This window comes from Rhinoderma darwinii, chromosome 7 (genome assembly GCF_050947455.1).
Source record: "Rhinoderma darwinii isolate aRhiDar2 chromosome 7, aRhiDar2.hap1, whole genome shotgun sequence".
NCBI classification, from domain to species: domain Eukaryota; kingdom Metazoa; phylum Chordata; class Amphibia; order Anura; family Rhinodermatidae; genus Rhinoderma; species Rhinoderma darwinii.
Genome location: NC_134693.1, coordinates 39,656,728 through 39,677,739, shown reverse-complemented (window position 1 = coordinate 39,677,739; position 21,012 = coordinate 39,656,728). Strand labels below are relative to the sequence as shown.

General features: G+C 38.6%; 1 protein-coding gene across 3 annotated transcripts in view; it reads left to right on the top strand.

Annotated features, from left to right (window-relative positions):
* Positions 1-21,012, top strand: part of BTBD8 (BTB domain containing 8) — a 63,235-nt gene that overhangs the window by 17,268 nt on the left and 24,955 nt on the right. For 2 of the 3 annotated variants that reach the window (XM_075833222.1, XM_075833219.1), the window contains exons 6-11: positions 2,983-3,063; positions 4,065-4,161; positions 11,276-11,364; positions 12,131-12,233; positions 14,937-15,155; positions 18,583-18,720. In XM_075833222.1, the coding sequence (XP_075689337.1) occupies positions 2,983-3,063; positions 4,065-4,161; positions 11,276-11,364; positions 12,131-12,233; positions 14,937-15,155; positions 18,583-18,720 (727 nt within the window). The remainder of the gene's footprint in view (positions 1-2,982; positions 3,064-4,064; positions 4,162-11,275; positions 11,365-12,130; positions 12,234-14,936; positions 15,156-18,582; positions 18,721-21,012) is intronic. The other variant, XM_075833220.1, reaches the window with a different exon arrangement.

Here is a 21,012-nt window from a genome sequence, read left to right as displayed (position 1 = left end):
GTACTTAACGTGTCCGTAGGACTCCATTAGCCCGACGGCCTCAGTCGGACTGGTATGTGTCGGTATACTTTCATTTTTTAAGTAAAGAATAGCGCAGTAGACTTTGCTATTCCATCCCACTGGAGCCCACAAAAAAAAGTGTACCCCACGGTATACAGTTTTTTTTCCCAACTTGGGAACCTATGGGGGACGTACGGTATGGAATACGATACAGGCATCCGATTAACACATACTTCATGGGCTTTTCAACATCTTTTCATGACTTATACGTTAAACGGATACTATAATAGTCTGTGGGTGATGGATGCCGAACAGTGGCATCCGTTGCTCATAGTGATACGTTATGAACAGTTATAACCCATTTTCATTGCATATTTAAACAGATAAAATTATAACCTATGGGTGACATATGCTACTGTCTGGAATCCATCACCGCCTACGTTGAACTGTTATTTATTTCTTCTATAGAGCCAATATATTCTGCAGCGCTGTACACAAGTTGTCTTCACTTGCTGTCCCCATTGGGGCTCACAATATGAATAGTCTATCAGTATATTTTTTGGGAGGAAACCACAGTACCCGGATCAAACCCACATACGAACTCGAAGCAGGTTTTGCCCATGTTCGGATTTTGAACCAGTGAGCCACCGTGCTGCCCATCTTTTCCCAGCATATTCATTAAACAAAGCAAAGAACGTGATGTGAATGGGGCCTAAACTAAATATGTAAACATTGTTTGGATTTGTTTGTTTTTTTTAAACTAAATCTTTAACAAGAATTTAGATCCACTTTCTTGGCCACATGCACACTATTGTAAGAATAATATAGTATTCGCAAAGTAAATGAGATTTCAAGTAATCATCTATTTGTGGCAGAATTTTTCCACACGTAATATGAGCTGCATTGCATACTTTCAAATCTGCAGAATGTCAATTTCTTGTGTTTTCATTTCTGAATTGTAGCTGACAAGTTTATTTAAAAAAAAGCACCAAAATCGGAAACAGATAATCTGAATTTGTTTCCGTAAAATATGCATCTAAAAAAATGCAATATTAAGTACGTTTTTTACATGTGTAATTACTTATGGAAAATCTGCATCAAAACCGCAGGTAAACACAAATTCTGCAACGTGTACATGTAGCCTCAAAATGCCCTCTTTGTTCAGGCAGACACGGCTGATCTGTGTTATCAGACCTACTCTGCACTTCCCTCTATCTCCCCGGCACTAGTCACAGGTCCTGAGAACACATCTTCGGATCTCCTCTATAATATATATATATATATGTGCTGCTATGTGTGTGATGGGGGTCCCAAGGGTAGGCATTAGAGTAGTATCCTAGAAAAGCTCATTTTATTTTTTTTCTTATACATTTTAAATGACAATATTATTATTTTGTTTTTTTTACATGAATCTATATATAGATTTTCACAAGGGGGTTTTCAGTTATCAAAATAAAGACAACTATTCAACATTATTTATAGAGTATAAAAAGGAAGGGAAACCTTTAAAATAAAAGTGTTGTTAAAAAGAATTTGCCCTTAACAGAGGTGTTATGTTTTCTGTTTCCTTTTAATGTTTTTGCATTATTATTACGTTCATTAAAAAGTTTTTTTCAGTTTCAGCAAATCTTATTCATTGTATAATAAAATTAATATCATACAATTTTCTAATATGCTTTGCATATCAATTCTGTTTTTAACCCCTAAGGGGCTGGCCAGTTTTGGCCTTAAAGGCTATGTACACCACTTGAAGACTTTTTTGTTTTAGTAAAAAAAAAAAAAAGTATGTGTTTTAATGCAACTTTGGAATTGGTTTTCATTAAAAACATTTTTTTGGAGATACAGCTTCTATGTATCCTGGGTACATAGAAGCTGTATCTTGTGCTGAAACCCTAATCCGTCAGGTCAGCGGGACGGACGACGTTAATGACAGCGGGTCCTTCTGTTCTCGATCACATCTAAGTTCATAACTTGTGAACAATAACAGGTGGATCCTGCGTGTCATAGACCTTCTTCCATCGTTATGTAGCTGTATAAGAGCTTGTTTTTTGTGGGATGAGTTTTATTTTTCAATGGCACCATTTTGGGGTAAATGTATTTTATTGATTTTTAGCTTTTCTTATTTTTTTTATTATCCTTTTTGGCAGTAATTCTGCCCTGGTTTTTTTTTTTTTGTGTTTACCTTGCGGTAAGTTCATTTATTATATTGGTCAATCTGAATGCGGCGATTTCAAATAACTTGTTTTATTTTTGTTGTTTGTTTTTTTTAGTACTTTTGTACAATGAAAACATGTTTTTTATTTGCTTTTTTGTGTCGCTGCATTCCAAGAGCCATAACGTTCTCATTTCTCTGTCGACGTAGTCCCATGATGGCTTGTTTTTTTGCAGGATGGGCTAGCTTTTATTGGTATAATTTTAGGTACACATAATCTTACATACTGTATTTTCTATTAATATTTCTTTATGTACGTTTTTAAGTGGTTATTATGAGAACCTTCATTGTTACCTGCAGAGGCTGATAATTTGTCCTGGTCATGTGATGGATTACACGGGCGCACGGTTCGTTACTTACAGCACAGTTATTAAAGCTCACTCTTGTAACAAGCAATGCACCTATTGGATCATTACATGACCAGGACAGAAGTAAACCATGATGGTTCTTATTGAATTGCAGCAAGCAAAGATCTTAAAGAAAAAACATGCATTTTTTTTTTATACAAAGAGTATATAAGAAAGTTGGATAACTTTTCATTATACGATGAATAACCTTTTTTTTGCTTAAACAAAAATTCCCCTTTTAAGGAATGATAAAGTAACTTTAGCCGCAATAATTATAACCAAATGCTTTCTATTAGTTGGTGCAGTATCCGTAGTTCCATTACTATTAAAGGAATACTCCGGCCAAAGAGGTCCAGCCATAATGTGCCGTATAATTTTTAACGCCGCTATAAATGCATTTATTTATTTGTGTTTAATTTTCAGTGTTAAACATGCGGATATGATGGTTATCTTGCAATTCATATATGGAGGAATAATGGACCTTCCAAAAAACATTGGTGCTGGGTAAACATTTCTGTTACTCAATTTATTAAAACTAAGTGCAAATTATATTAAATTATATTAAAGTGGGAAAACCCACTAGACTTTTTTTGTAGTGATAAAATATATTTTCCAGCTTCCTCATTTATTAAGCATACGTTTAGCTGGAAAATGGGACTGACCGAATTCTGTTAGTTGCATTGCTTTCCAGCAGGCTGCTATCTGAGGTTGCACCCATATGCATTGCCAAACTAGTCATTGATCAATAGCACATGTCACTGTAGCTGGTCTATGCAGATTGTGGCCCACTTTGGGGAATGTTTTTAACTATAGATGATGTGAACACAGCAGCATTAGCTAGCTAGGAGGGTCCTGGTGCCCAAGAAGAGCTGAGCCCTTCTATCCTGGAATGACTGGGTGTGGTGTTGGGGGCCATCACCAGCAGGAGCTCCTTTATAATTTTTGCTCTGTGTATGCTCTTTAATTTCTTAAAATCATATTGAACAAGCCTTGATGGCTTTCTTGAAAAATGTACGGTAATATTATAGGTTATGAGTACTAGATTCTGGCGATGGGGTGTTGATCCAGGGATTTATTCTGATTGCCAGATTTGGAGTCAGGGAGGAATTTTCCCCCTAATGAGGCAATTGGCATCAACCTCCATGGGGGTTTTGTCTTCCTCTGGATCAACACGGTAGGATTATAGGTTGGACTTGATGGACCTGTGTCTTTTTTTTTTTTTTTTTAAACCTTATCAAGTATGTAACTATACCTAAAACTGACTATATGATATTGCTTTCATATGGAGCAATATGCGCATGAGCTAGCTGGTCATTTTTAAAATGATTTGTCCATGAATATCTGGCCATAATCATTACACACACACACACACACACCTTAAGAGGGATTATGCTAAAGGTTTCCGTTTGTCACCGTTGTGACAGGGTTTCGTTCTTTTGACAGAATCAAGGGCAACGCTGATGTGAATACAGCCATAAACTGGTTTTGTTTTCTTTCTCTTGTAGTCAGATCCTCTCTGTTGCTGACATGTATGGATTGGAAGGGCTTCGAGAAGTCGCTATTTACACTCTGAAAAGAGATTACTGTAAATTTTTCTCTAAGGTACTGAATCTAGAATCTGTTTAGACTAAAGTTTTGAATCTCTTCTGAATCTGTGTCTATTGCAAAAAACTGTCAAATTGTTCTTATACGGTGTATGTCTATTTAGACATAAATGGGACCTGATATTCTTCATTATCTTGCAGTCAGAGGTAGTACATAAAACTCCTTTATAAGGGTTTAGAACCTATGTAAAGACAGTCGAAACTAAAATGTTAGCGCAAAATCTGCTGCTATAACTTTTTTAAATTCATAAACACGTCAACTGATGAAAATGAAGCAATGGGTGAGTATTGATTGTATTAGGGCCCGTTCACATCAGCATTCGGGTTCCGTTCACATTTTCCGTCAGAAAGAACCGATGAATAGAAAGCCGAATTGAAACTATCGCTTCTGTTTGCATTACCATTAATTTCAAAGGTAGTGCTTCGGTCTCCGTTTGTTTCCGTTCCCTAAAATTTCAGTTTTTTCATGGAAACAATAGAGCAGTGGGCAGCACTATTCTTTCCATGTAAAAAAACAACTTTGCGGTACAGAACCAAACTGAAACTGCCTGGAATTAAAGCATTACCACTGAAATCAATGGTAATGTAAACGGAAGTGATAGTTTGTTTGGCTTTCGGTTCAACGGTTCCTCTGGCGGAAAGGTTGAATGGAACCGATAAACGGAACCCGAACTCTGATGTGAACAGGCCCTTATATTGTTTTTGGATATCAGTTTAACTTGAACCAAGTTCATATGATTTTACGATGGTTATCATTCCTAGCTGTCAGTTGGACGTTATGTTAAATACCCACTTTGTGGTGGTGAAGTCTGTTGTAGCGCATGAAACACGTTGTGAAGTTTTTGTGTTGCATACCTAACAACTATTTCTCTTGCCTTCAGTTTTGCTTGAGCTTTATATTTCTTGCACTGAACCATAAGATATTCCTCATTGGTTAGATCAACTCAGTCTTTTGGTCTTGAGAAATTCTATTGCAGTTCTGTGCTGGAATTTGTGTCCAATTAGCTTGCTGTCGCTGCTGTCCGATTTAAAGGGAGTCTGTTACTATTTTTTTTTCACCTCCAAGCTGCTTACACTGCTGGTCTGTTATTGTGGAAAGCATTGCCCACATACCTTTTTATTACACATCTTGGTTCACAGCAAAAATCAACTCTTTAATGCCTGCACATGCCGCATGATAATTGGGCACAAAGAGTCCTAATGCCTCCTCATTCCCTTTCCTCTAAACTTCTGCCGTCTCAGCCAAACTGCTGCGTCAAGACACCACTTTATCCAAATAGTGTGCAGTACAGTGAAGATCCGAAAAGAGCGGTGGACGCGGAACCGAGATCCGCGCATGTGCAGGACGTCTGTAAAACCGATGCCCATAGCAGGGACAGTTGCTGCGCATGTGCCGGATCTTGACCCCACAGCAAAGGATTTGGATGTAACTGACGGAAGAGAGGAGGGAAAAGTAGGCATTAGAAATAAAAATAAATAGGAATAAAAGTTCAGGACACTTTCTGCTACGCAGGACTCTTTGTGTCTAATTAGCATGTGGCACATGGAGACGTTAAAGTACATTTTTTATATTTTGACAGAACCAAGACGTCCAATAAAGGTATGTGGACGATGCTTTAGACAATACCAGACCAGCAATGTAAGCGGCTTGGGTAGAACAAACTGGTGACAGACTCCCTTAAGGCATACCACCGGTGATCCAATTATTAACTCTAATATACACACTGAGCTGCATACTCTGAGCATTTTTTTAATCTAGAATTTAATATTGAGTGATCTACGCTGTTTGGTAGCTTCATTCATGTGCAGGCTGCATTCAGAGTAGAAGGAAACCTGGATTCCTGCAGCCCTTTACTTCCTCCTTGCTAAAAGAGATGTTACTTTCTAGCTAATAAAGACCAGTGATCACAGCCACATCTGCACTGATTCAAGCAGGCAGTCTCTTTGCAGTGTGAGAGGGTGTTATGTGAACTAGCAGGCTTATAGACTGGGACTGGGCTGCGGCTCCACTGTATAGTATCTGTAACATGGCAGACAATGGTAACTTCCTGCTAGTTCATTTGGAAGAAGGCGAGCTATGCAGCATCAACAGCGGAGCTTTCAAAGGAAAACCTCTGCAAAGGTACTGTACATGTAGATCTTTGTTTTTTATTTTTCACTGGAGGTACATTTGAAAGGAATTTTACGGTTATACATCTTTTGTCCTCCTGAATTTAATGAGATGACACGGGGTCCAAACTGCTGTAATAGTTATTGCAAATTGACTGTGCTAAACTTTATTTAATGTTTTGTGTGTTATTTTTTTTTGCACAATATTCTAATAATTATAATATTTTCTACAATGTTTGTTAAATGTTTTTACTTAAGTTTTTTTGTAGTTTTAAATTAAATTTATATTTATAAATTTATTATAAATATATTTATAAATTAAATTTATATGCTGATTAATTTCCAAATATATCTTTGTGTTTGCAGTCCGTTTTTCTGATACAGCGTTTCCAATCCCTTGCATACACTTGTGTTAAATGATAAAATGATGTCTGCCTGCTGCTGCCCCTGGAGAGAGCCTAAAGTGGTATTCTCATCTTGGACATTTATGGCATATCCACAGGATATGCCATAAATATACGATAGATGCAAGTCCCATCTCCTGGTATTGGCACCTATCCCTAGAACGAGGGCCCATTGACCCTTAGGCCTTATTCACATGAGCGTATTTCACATCCGTGTTACGTGCGTCAAAACAACGGACGCCACGCAGACTTATTCAATTTAATGGGGCCATTCAGTCATTCAGCATGTGTCCGCTGCGTGAAACTCACTGCATGTCCTATTCTTGTGCGTTTTCTTTTTTTCGCATCACGCACCCATTGAAGTCAATGGGCGCGTGAAAATCACGGACCCGTGTGCTGTCCGTGATTCTCGCAACAGTTGCTAAAGAAACGATGAGAAAAAGAAAAACGCCTTCAGTTTTTTTTTTTCTGACTTAAAAAATGCCTGTCATACGAATGACATACTCGCGGAAAAAACACTGACGCGCACCGTACACTGTCACACGGAACTGTAACGCAAGAAAAAGGCAAAACTGACACGATCGTGTGAATAAGGCCTTATACTACCTTTTTGCTGCTGTCGCTGGTCCCCGGCCACTGAATTACCAGGTGGCCGGGAGCTGAGCTGAGCTGTTTCCAGAACTCCTATAGAAGTGAACGTAGGTTCCGGAAACGGCATAGCTCGCTGTGCCACATTGTTTCTGTAACTCACATTCACTTCTATGGGTGTTACGGAATCATCGTAGCTCAGCAAGCTCGTCTGTTTCATTACTCCCGGATGGTAGGACGTGGGTCAGGGGCTTCTGCTCTAGAGATAGGTGTGGGACTGCAGCTATTGGACATACATGGCATATCCTGTGGATATGCTATAAATGTGCCAGATGGTAATAACTCTTAAAGAGCTGCATACTATTTATTGAACTCCATAATTCAACCGTATGCAAAACGCTCTTAAACTAAGATTCGCCCATGGTAAGCTATAAAAATTTGCTTTCATTTTCCAAAAAGACTCCAAAGCCTGAGAGCTGGATGGGATTGGTTGTTATGAGCAACTACTCCACTTTTTGTTTTGTACTAGTTTGATAATGTAATAGAAAAAGTTATGCAAACTAAACATTGGCCAGAATGTAAAAAGCCAAAAGGAAAGGGGTCTTTGAATTTTTCTAAATATAGATAAATGAATGTTTGTTATTTTAAATTATAAAGAACTGGAATACACATTTCTTATTACCAGTCTATGTAAATCCCTTTTTGTACTGGTATTTAGTGTTCATGTCATGAATTCTGTGTCGATGAACATAACTGGGCAGTCATTTTGTAGTACATCAAATAAATGGACACATCACAACTGCACGTGCCTGCCTTCTTCTGGACGACCATTACAATGGACATGGTGGGTCCGGTTTCTCGTATGGATCGTTAGTTCTGGATAATACTCACTAAAATAGGAACAGGCACGATAATAACAAAAAAAATAGTCTTGACTGCTAAAACAGGGAACGTTGTTAACCTGACAGGATATGATTTCATCTGATGTGCTGTCAATCACACCTGCCTGAGCTAAAAGCAGCCATCCCTAAGCTGCTCCATGCTGGTAACAATGGGTACGTGTGTCAAGGCACGTTATAATAGAGAGGCATAATATGAAATGAAGAGCAGGTCTTAAGATAATAATGAACTGAGCATGGACTAAGAATTTTGAGAGATCCTAGAGAGCCCTTTAAAGACGCCTCTTTTGTACAGTTCCTTTTTCGTTAGAAATGTTCCCCCTGAAAATAAGGTGATTACGGGGTGGTCCACTTCTTGGTTCCCAGAAGCTGTAATCTGCAGTTACCAACTTCCCTGCAGCACTACCACATGGGAATCCATGGCAATACATGGAACCAATTGAAATCAATGGGCTGTGCATGGACAGGCTAAAGGGGGTTTTACACTGGGCGATTATCGGACAGACGAGCGTTCATCAAATCGCTCGTTCCCAATAATTGCCCTGCGTAAACAGGGCAGCGATCAGCAGATTAACGAGCAGACACTCAATCTTCTGCTGGTCGTATAGTTTGAAAAAAGTAAAACATTATCGTTGTCGGCAGCACATCTCTCTGTGTAAACAGGGAGACGCGCTGCTGACCTGATGATACTGTATGGGGACGAGTGATCGGAGTAACGAACGCTCGTCCCCATCCATAGCTCCGTGTGACAGGAGCAAACAAGTGCCAATCACCGATGTCTCGTTGGCGGCGCTCGCTGCACTGGCCGATTATCGGCCAGTGTATAAGTGGCTTAAGTTTTCTAGAGAGGAAGAGTCGCTCTGGATGATCTAAGTGCCCTGAACAGTAGACCTTCCCTTTTTTTTTTTTTTTTTTTTTTTATTAAATCCTGAAAATGTTTTTTTAAACCAGGCAACCCGCGGTAGTGTGTTTATCTAATCTAGTTAAATGCATTACTATGTGATCATTCACCATATAAGGGGGGAACCCTTTTCACGCCAAAACTGCGCTATCATTCACATAAAGTAAATAAAACATAGTGGTTGCACATAAACCGCATTATCCAAGTATACCTAAAACCCTTTTAATAATCGTTCTCAAACTTTTCCCGCGCTGTATGTTAATAAACAATAAGGAGTCCGCTGGGCGTTTCAGGCATAGGAGTCCGGCATGTTCATGGGTTCACCCAGCAACTCCTCCTACATCCTGATGATTGACACACTCACGTCCTCGATGCGCTGAGCAAAATCTCGCACATGCGCCATATGCAAATCTACTTCCCTCCACAGTGCCGCTGTTTGCTGATGCTATGTACTAGCTATGTATCAGTCTGTGTACATGTGCGGTAGTGTTTTGAAGCCGTTCTCCTGTGTGCGCAGGATTGTTTACTGCATAGGATTTGAGATGGGAAGGGGGAAGAAACCGGGCTATCAATCAAGAGCTGAGAGGCAGGGTGTAGGTGGACAAAAAAAAGTAACTGAAGGTGCGGAAAGGCTAATTTACATACAGCACGTGCGCTACTTCGAAAAAGGAATACAGAGGTATGAGGTACTTTAAAAAAAATATATATATATCTTAATGGAGAATTATTCAGGGCACTTGAGTCTACATGACTGTAATAGTAGATGCGGTGAGGGAAAACGATGTGACAAGTCCCCGTTAACTCTTCTAATTGGCTGTGATGTTCCCATAATGTTTCTATTTGTCAGCTGGGTGTCAGTGGTAACATTTTTAGTAGGAACAGATGTCTTCAGCAGTGCTGCGTCATGTGCTGTCATCCAAAGTGTCAGAATGTAGCTAGCTATAGAATTTCTTCTATCAGGTGACTGTCAAAAGAATAATTTCTTGCACAACTACCGTATATTGATGGTTTTTGATGTTTGCTCTTTTACTTTGAAACAATATTTATTACTCCTTTCTGATCACCTTTTTAATGGCCGCATTATTCCCATTGGAAGAAGCCATAAACAGTGCTGACCAGATTCGTGTAGATGTTCAGTGATCAACATAAAAGTTGGAGCATTAGAAGAGCTTTATAAATACATTGACTTCAAGGACCATCATTCAAATACTTTTTCTGCCTTTAAAGTGGTGTTCCCATCGATCTTAAATATTGATGGTATATCCACAGGATATGCTTTTAAGTGCAGGTTGCAGGAATTCTCACCTATCAAGCGAAAGGGACTCCATTCACAGCAGCTGATTTCCTCATAGAATACATTGGAGAAGTGACTGTGCTGCTTGAATGAGTCTTCCCGTAACTCCTGCAAGCTTCAATGGATAAGCCCCATAGGTGGGACCTTCACCTGTCTGACCCGTATGGCATATCTTGTGGATATGCCATAAATGTGTAAGAAAGGAATACCCCTTTAAAGAGTAACTACACTTTCATCAAACTTTTGATATGTCATAGAGACCTATCTAAAGTTTGGATAGGTGGGGTTCCGGGTGCTGAGACCCCCATCGTTGCTGTAGCAAAGGAGCATAAGCACCTTCGGCTGTGATCGGTGCTCCCTGTCAAGATGAAGAGCGCTGATCACAGCCAAAGGAGCAAAGTGCTCAGCTGAGTGCTTTCGCACCCTTTGTTTCAGCAACGGTGGGGGTCTCTGCACCTGACCCCACCGATCCAAACTTTTCATATGGCTCTATGACATATCAAAAGTTTGACATGGTCGTTCTTATTTAAATATTTTTCTATGCTTTCTTCCTTCACGTTGTGGCACATTCCTATCTGACCCATTAAAATCTCCAAATCTCACAGCCTCATCTTCCCAGTATTTGCATCCTTACTAGATACTCAGCTGTTTGCTGGTAAACATATTGTGGGAGCGGCCGTCTTTGGGGACAATAGATGGTCTTTGTTTTCTCGTAACAATAAACGTTTCTTGAGCTGGACCTGTAGGAAGTTCACCATTTCATAAACCCTTTTTACTAACCGATCGTTTGAATGTTTGTTGGGGATCATGTTTACATGATTTACTTCTATTACATTTATTATTTCATAAACATTTGAAATGTATTTATTTTTTGTTTTGAGATCTATTTTTAGCTATTTCTTCTTATTGTGTTTTAGCCTGTAGTCGGGATGCAGCAGTCTGTGGTAGAATGTCTATATATTGCTTATTCTGTGGGGGAGGAGCCTCTGTATACCTCATGTATGCGGTAAGTACACAGAATCGCAAGTTGCTAATTTATTGCAACCATATTGTATGTAAAGAGCTTTAGTTATTTTTTTCGTTTTTCTGAATAAAGGGTCTGTAAACCTTTGGCCGGCAGCTTGCATGAATCTTCAGATTTTGGGAGGTTCTCATCCATATTGTACACTATTTTTTTAAAATCTCCGGTCAATATACCCATTAAGAGAACAGTACTTACCTACCTGAAATGGCTGCTTGCAGAGAACAATAGCTAAGATCTTTGGGTTTAGCAAGGGACCTTTCATGCACATTTTTGGAATCCCTGTCCCTTTACATTAAATCCGGGGCTACACCCAGGCTTTTTGTAGTGCTACTGCTTTGAATTGAACTTTTGAGTGACAGCTCGGTTTGAGTTGCATCAATCTTTTAATGTATTCATTTGAACTGCAGCTGTAGCTCAATAGTTAACATCAATCAGTCACGCTACAAAAAAAGTCTAGGTGTAGCCCTGGCCTGGCAGCTGCATGATTTCTACAAGTTCCATTCAGATGAATGAAACTGATTTTCAGACGTAGAAAACTTCTGCAATAAAATCTGCTGCGTGTTACTGCACCCTAAGGCTGAGTTCACACGTTGCGGATTTGATGGAGATTTCCATGGCCGATTTTTACCTTTCTGCAATGGAAAGGGATGAGATCTGCGACGTGTGAGCTCAGCCTAACTGTTTCGGAGTAGGTTTGTTTTTACAATGTTTCTTTTTGTCCTTTTGCCTTATCACCCATGTAAATTAGGTGGATTGAGAAGTATTTTGTGAAATGTTGGTCTGAGAGAAGCTTTGCCAATTTGCCGGTGGACTTGCAAAAAAGCTGCCTTAATGTTTTGGTTCAGTCACTTGTGAGTATAAATAAGCTCATTGTCTTTATCTCTATTATATTGCAGGATATCCAGCAGCATTGTTTAGCTAGTGGTTGGGGTGTTAACATTTTGTTTCCATTCTCAGCCGCTTTTGGCTATCCCAGAAGATGAGTTTTCCTAATATATTAAATTAGACACAGTCAGTGATGCATGTAAATTCTGCTGAAACCTAACGAGAATTGCCTTGTATCCTATAAACGCTGCCAAATCCTTTCGTTGTGTGTGTATTTTTATAGTAGATTCGGCAAGCATAAGGCATTATCTTAATGTGAATGAAAGAAAAAACAAAAAACTCCTAAAATTCTGCAACATCAGAGACATGGTGAATTTTGCTTATCCAGAAGATGTGGTGCTCCCTGGATAAACTAAATGATCTATAATCTATTTATTCAGACCAAAGTTAAAATTAGCAGCTAACTCTGAATCTGCTCCTGTCTTTTGTTAACAAGGGGTTTTTAAATAGGTCAGTGCCTCCAGGATCAAAATTAATTCTCTGTGCCAGTAATGTGAAGAGCAGTGTCTGCTGTTGACTGACGCGTTTTAAAATGTGCAGCAATGACACTGTCATCTCGGTGTTAATATGATCTCCGGTCCAGGAGCTATTCTAAACACATATATATGTATTCTATTATGTACCATCTACACACTGGATATTAGACATCGTGACACAGGGATTTATAGTATTCCTTTATATTATTTTAATTTTCAAAAACGCAACCTGCATATACGGTTTGATTCATTTTATTGTCTTTTATGGCTATGAATGTTCTGAATTTCATTAATATTTTCAAATGAGAATTATGATATGATATAAAGATACAGATGTGTTGGTGTTTAAAATGTGCGCATCCTTATAATCCCCTATTGATAGACTCTAAAGTAGGGTACCTGGTTATTATTGTGACTAGTATCACGTTATCAGTGAAAGATAGAAGACTACTAGAGTCGATCAACCTCCATATATTTTTTAGATACTGTATATAATTTCTCCTCTCGTCCCGGTAAAGCCATTTTCAAAGAAAACCTCGAGAAGGAGAAGGAGATATGTTTGTAATTTTTAAACCCTTCGGAACCAGGCCATTTTTAAATTTTTCCTCCCTGCCTTCAAAGAGCTATAACGTTTTTGTAATTTTTTTTTTATCGACGTAACTGTATCAGGTCTTCTTTTTTGCGTGACTTTTAGTTTTTAATGTACCGTTTTATGGTGTTTACCGTTCAATAATAACGACTTTATTCTACGGGTCAATACAATTACGGCGATGTCAAATTTATATAGTATTTTTTGTGTTACTACTTTTACAAAGAGAAAACGAATTGTTTTTAAAAAAATAATAATAATAATTTGTTTTGTGTCACCATATTCCGAGACACATAACTTTTCTATTTTTTTTTTATTAGTAAAATATTTATCACTTTTTATTTTGTTTTTTTGTGGGAGGCAAAGTGACCAAATTTATTAAAAAAATTAAAACAAGAAATATTAAAAGTTAAAAAAAAAAATACTTTTTCTCCTAATGTAATTAAAAAAACAACACAATCTCTAAGCATTATTGGTATCACCAATTCCGTAAAGTCCGAACTATTAGAATATAATATTATTTAACCTGCACGGTAAAACAAAAGGTTAAATAATATATTCTAATAGTTCGGACTTTACGGCTGCAGTGATACCAATAATATTTAGGGTTTTTGTTTTTTTTTTAACATTACTTTAGGGGGAAAAGTTGTTTTTTTTAACTTTTAAGATTTTTTGGTTCTATAAAAAAAAAAAAAAATTATTCAAGTCTCGTTGTTTTTTTTTATTATTCCTCCTAAGGTACTTCAACATGTGATTGCTGAATCACTTGCACAATATGCTGCAATACTTATGTTTTTCAGTATATTGTGTTTTTTTACCAACTGCTATTAAGCCCTGCAACTGACAGGGCTTAATAGGAGCAGAATGATAGACCTGGGGGCCTTCATTAGGCCCCCAAGCCGACCATGACAGCCAGCGGCACCCCACGATCGGGTTGCAGGAGGGCCGCTGGAGAAAGACCATGGCATCGTACACTGTCAGCACGGATTGGACAATGTCTGTCTCTAACACCCAGGTGTTCATTTATTCATACATTTCCAAGAGTAATAACTGAGGAACAGAACAACACAGAGTTATAAGATAAGATGGTGTAGAATTATTATATTATGAGGAATACAAGAATTTACTAAAACGGACATGACCGAAGAGCTGACAGGACCTCTTTAAGAACACCTTTATGACAACTCAAATGTAAGCAGGGAGCAATGCAAACTCATGCAATAGGACGTGAAGGTTTTATATATAACAAAAATACTGTTCATCTGTAAATTTGTAAAATCATCAGCAGCACATTAATTTATCGTCAATCTGGTAAAACACGTAATGATGTGTTGTCAGGTGGTGCAATTTGCACCTTTTCTGTTGTCTGACACCGATTTATTTTATTTATTTTTTTTTTAGTGTATCTATTGACAGTCAATGCGGTTTTTTTTTTTTTGTTTTTTTTTTATATAATGACACACTTCTGCACCCAGCAATGTCTATGGAGTCTGACATGCCAGATTGTGTGATATTATTATGTGAAGTGCTTCTTTTTGCCAAATGTTAGTGCATTTATTATGAACAAAGCAGACGGTGCTGGATGATTTCTTTGTACATTGCAGAATTCCTTCAGTGTCACAACATCCTTTGTTCTCCAGTCTTATAGGAATGCAGCTTTTCTGTTGATGGAAAGTGACAGGCTGATCACCAGTCTTCCTGGGGTGAAGTGGGCAGAAAGGGCACAGAATTTGGCATCAGAATTACAGGAAGAATGTGTGAAATTTATGGTGGCAAACTTCTCCCAAATAATAAAAAGTGAAAGTTTTGCTTATTTGTTACAGGTAAAAGAAAAATAATTTTCTGTATTGATATTTTGCAATCCTTTGTGTCACATAATGTAAGACTTTTATTTATTTTTCTAGGTTTTTTTTTAATTCCACATTTTTCACAAGTCCGATGAAAGTTGTTATAAATCCTTGGACTTTCTATTGCTGAAGGTCCACATACACACTTAGCAATAGTCATTAGGCAGTTAAACCATTTTCATTGTTATCAAGTTTCGTGGAAAATGTCATCATCATGTTAATCTAGTTATCTATCATATTTTACTGCATCTGAAAATTAAGATAAAAGGGGTTTTCCTTAATCATCATTTATTACCTATCCACAGGATAGATGATGTCTTATTCGGGGGGGGGAGGGGGCCCATACGCTGGGACCCACACCGATCCCTGGTGCCGTATGTGAATGGGGCCGTATTGCGCATGCTCGGCCACCACTATATTAGGGCTGCCGGCGGTCGGACCCCCACTGATCAGACATTTATCACCTATCTTATGGATAGGTGATAAATGATGATTATGGGGAATAACCCCTTTTTGTCTTTGAGATTTGAAGGGAGTGTGCCAGCAGTTTTGACACCTGCCCTGCAAGCCGCTAACACCGCTAGTTAGCTAAAGTGGAAAGCTGTGTAAACATAATTATAGGAAGAGTCCTGCATTTTTGTGCTGTAAACCCTCCCTAACGCCTCCCCTCTGCTGTTGATTGACAGCCACTTATGAACAGTTGGAAATGTCATTGTTATTATTAGGCCCATGGAAAAAGCAGAATGGCCCCACTGGTGCACATGGCCACATTGGAACATATTAACACTGTACTCCGATCCAAATGATAAGGAGCCCAAATATGCTGGTGTGCGTGAGGCCTTAATGGTTGAAACACAGACATGGAGGGGCTGCAGACCTGTACAGATCATGTCTTATGGTTTTTCAGTCTAATAGAATTTTCTCTTGAATGCCAGTAATTGCAGCTAGCCAGAAATTAACACCTTAAAACAATGATGGAATTACGTATTTTAAGGCACGAGGATCACATGGGAACAAAAGCTGTACCAGTTCGGTCAACTACAGAACCCTTCTGCCTCAAAATTCCATTTGGAAGTTTTGAGGCAGATTTTCCTCTCCCTGAACGCCGATTTTCGCTGCGTTTTTCACCCGCGGCCGTGGAGCGCCGCGGGCATAAAACGCCGCAAAATACGCTTTCTCTGCCTCCCATTGATGTCAATGGGAGGTCAGAGGCGTAAACGCCTGAAGATAGGTCATGTCGCTACTTTCTCCCGCGAGACGCTTTTACCGCTCATGGAAAAAAGACGCCTCCGCCTCCCATTGAAATCAATGGGAGGCATTTTCAGGCCGTTTTTGATGAACTTTGCGGCGCGGTGTCCGCGTCAAAAAAACCTCTGTGTGAACATAGCCTTAGAGACCTGGCCGAATAGTTTGACACGGACAGGCAATAGGTTTTTTTTGGAGTACTACGTTTTCCAAAGCATTATATAAGCGATCACATCTACAAGTGGATGAAAGACTAACGTTTAATAAAGTATAATATTAAAAATAATAGATTCTTCCCAAAACCCTGTTTTTTCATTAAAAATTATCGTTCACCATAAAAAAAAAGTACATATGGGGCACAGCTGCAATCCTAACAGCCCATAGAATAACTTTTTTTATACCGCATGGTATTAAAACAATGGCGGATTAGCAGTTTGTGTGTTTTTTTTCATTGCCCCATAAAATGCTTTTTTGAAAAGATAGTCAAGAAATTAAATGTACCACAAAATGATGGTAATAAAAACAACAAGCTGTTCCACAAAAAAAAAATCCCTCTTACAGCTCCATCGACGGAAAAATAAATTAAGCTAATGGAATGTGTCGCTAGAAATTATAACAAATTTTTTTCAGTTAAACAATTAGTATTTAAGTGATTACACATTGTTTTAATTATTTTTTTCTTTTTTCACAAATCAGGAAATATTATAAATTAGATTCTAATTTATAACCTTTCCATGTGCTGGCCACTAGAGGGAGCAGTTCCCAAAATTGCAGCATGGTCACTGTGATAAAGCAACCTCATTGATTTATGCTGCAAATTTGGGGTGGACACACTCTCCTCTAGTGTCCTCACACAATCCCCCCTCCCTTATTCTGGCTAGTGCCAGGAGAGGGAGGGGTTTGAATGTCTTCAAACCTCCTACACTGTGTGCCGCCATTTTCTGAGCGACTGCACAGTGTAGGAGGATTAGATACAGGGCTCAGCAAACCGTATCACACGAACATAATACACACATCATATACGAACATAAATTACCTTCTTCTGCCGCCTCCGCTGGTCTACGCTCCCCTTCCTTGCGCCTTCGCTTTGTTGAACATATGGCCGGAAGCCACGGCCGGAAGTCGTCATCTTACTGTCCAGCGGCGGCTTCCGGTCCACATGAAAATAGTGCCGTATTTCGCTCTTCGAACGAGCTTCGTTTCGGTCTGTGTGGGAGCGGCGCATGCGCCATTCCCACACAGACGGCGCACACAACTGAGAATGGAACTGCTCCCATTCGCATTCTCTATGGGGCTGTATGTGCCGAATTCCATCTCTGTATGTGTCGTTAATCGACACATACAGAGATGACGAAAAAAAATGTCAGCCCCCATAGAGAAGTAAAAGTAAGAATACATTAAAAAGTAAAACATGAGAACACAATTAAATAAAAAATTTTAAAATATTTTATTATTAAAAGCAATATGATAAAAAAAATTTGTAAAAAAATCATGACCCCTTCCCTTTAAAGCCTAGAATAGGCCGGTCCCTAAGAGGTTAAAATGCATACATTGCTGTAATCTGTGGGGACAATTTGCTTGTATAAATTTTATGTGGGCTACTTGAGCCCACATAAACAGAATTCAATGTACACAGGCACACAAAGAACCGACTAGGCCGTATGTCTGAATATTAGAAGATGGACCAGCATATAGACTGGTGGAACAACGGAAGTTTTAGTCCCGCTGCTATTTATTTGGGCGTATATGAACTTTGAGCCTAATCTATACTCAGTGACCTGGCAATAAGTTGTCTATTTGGAGATACCTCAAGAAAATTAAGTGTAATGTAACTGCAAGAGAATGCGAACTGTTATTATTGTATGGATCTTCAAATGTGGCTATCTATATAACACCAGTGAAAATAAAATCCCATTATAACATGATTGGTTATAAGAATTGATACCTCGTCCACTTTCTTGATTGCGACTTTGTATCCTAATTTTTACACATGCTCTCAATAGGGAGCTGTCATACACAAGTGGACGTGGCTTTTGGGTAAAACTGAATTTTTGTCCGCACAACTCCAGTTCTCGGCACCTTGCCAGCATTTCTCCTGTCTGTCACATTTGTCATCGGATATAAATTAACAGCATAGCATTTCTTCTTACCCATTTAGGCCCAGGGGATGAGCAGCCGACCATATCTTTTAGAACATGTTTTTAATGAAATTGAGAAAAACATTTCATTTCAAAACTGCTCTTCTCTGTTTATGGCGTTGGATAACTTATTGCATTTGGCATCCGAAAATGAAATGGTGAGTGTGTCAGTGCTCTTATTTTTCTTTATTCTTTGGCAAAGCTGCCCAAACTTCCTCACCTAGGCAATACCTTTTAAGCACGACATGATACTATTATAGCCTCTCTATGTGAGCAGATTATTCAGCCATCACCAACAATTACAGAACCGCAATGTGTGTTGTCCCAGTGTGCACATATGATGGCGCAATGAATCCTACCAATCCGCTTGCTGTGAATTCTCCATGTCATGTCTTTCAAGTTTTATATTGCAAAATAAAGACCTCTACTTTCCCACCAGGTACGGTCTGCTTTAAGATATACTGTATAACCATTACACTTTACCTTTTATAAATAACTACTTGTGAAATGTACCTGTTGTACAATCTTTAGCTATTTATCATTTCCCAAATTGCAAACCTATATATATATTTATTTTTTTTGTTATATTACAGTTAGCTAAAAGTGGCACATGAATAGGTAAACGCTGAACGTGTGCCTTATAGAAGCCATGGGCCAAACTACTTAATTTTAGTTCATACCAGATGCTGCCAAGGTCAAAAAGATCCTCAGCAACACATAAGCAGCTTTGGTCTACTCTGCTCACAAAGACTCTTAGGCCACATGCACACGATGCGTATTACGTGCGTTTTTCCTGCGGCATATATGCATCGTAATACAGCACCAGCAAAGTAAATGAGATTCCATGTAATATTTTTCCGCACATATTATTGATCGTTGCTGATTTTGTGGAAATTCAAATCTGCAACTGGCAATTTATTTCGCGTTTCCATGACCGAATTGCATCTGACAAGCTCATAAAAAAAAAAAAAAGTACCAAAATATGCATCATAAAATCTGCATCGGTTTCCGCATCAAAATGTAAAAACTGCACCTAAAACGCATATAAAAAGCTATTTTGAGTTCAGATTTTACCTCTGGAATTAAAGAGGCTCTGTCACCAGATTATCAAATCCCTATCTCCTATTGCATGTGATCGACGCTGCAATGTAGATAACAGTAACATTTTTTTATTCTATTTTTTTTAAAAACTATTATTTTTGGCAAAGTTATGAGCAATTTTATATTTATGCAAATGAGCCTTTCTAATGGACAACTGGGCGTGTTTTCTCTTATTTCCAACTGGGCGTGTATTGTGTCTGTAACATCTGGGCGTGTTTACTTGTTTTACTAGCTGGGCGTTGTGAATAGAAGTGTATGATGCTGACAAACACTTCTATTCACAACCCCCAGCTAGTAAAACAAGTAAACACGCCCAGATGTTACAGACACAATACACGCCCAGTTGGAAATAAGAGAAAACACGCCCAGTTGTCAATTAGAAAGGCTCATTTGCATAAATATAAAATTGCTCATAACTTGGCCAAAAATGATAGTTTTTAAAAAAAAAACACGTTACTGTTCTCTACATTGCAGCGCCGATCACATGCAATAGGAGATAGGGATTTGATAATCTGGTGACAGAGCCTCTTTAACTGCATTTATCTTTAGTTTTGATGCAGATTTTCTATATCAAACTGAGCAACATGTGCATGTACGCTAAGAGTCTGTTCACACACGGCTGATTTTGTTGCAGAAATTTCTGCAGCTAAAAATTTGTTTCATACATCTGGGGTTATTTCTGCAAGTTCCGTTCAGATGACTGGAACTGATTTTCAGTCGTGGAAATTTCTGCCACAAAATCTGCTGCGTGTGACTGCACCCTTATGTTCGTATTGGTGTTTCTGATCATTGAGACAGTCCCAATATGCTCGTTGTCTTTGATAGGAATTCCAGTAGAAAACTCTTATTGTACTGCCAGGTAAGCAGACCCTGTCAGTGTCAAGTCGATCAAGCAGTATTCTATACTGGAAACCAGGCACCCGAGAAGAAATCAGTCATGGGAGGAAGATAACATGCAAATAGGACTGGATATTGGGCAGCTCCCCTATAACGTGCCAGCTTTTTATAACAAATTCAGTCCAAGTTCCACACACCTTTTTGCTATGTAAAACGACGACCTGCCTACCATAAGGCTATAAATAGGACTCCATTATATATACCGTTCAAAAGTTTAGGGTCACTTAGAAATTTCCTTATTTTTGAAAGAAAAGCACAGTTTTTTTCAATGAAGATAACATTAAATTAATCAGAAATACACTCTATACATTGTTAATGTGCTAAATGACTATTCTAGCGGCAAACGTCTGGTTTTTAATGCAATATCTACATTGGTGTATAGAGGCCCATTTCCAGCAACCATCACTCCAGTGTTCTAATGGTACATTGTGTTTGCTAACTGTGTTAGAAGG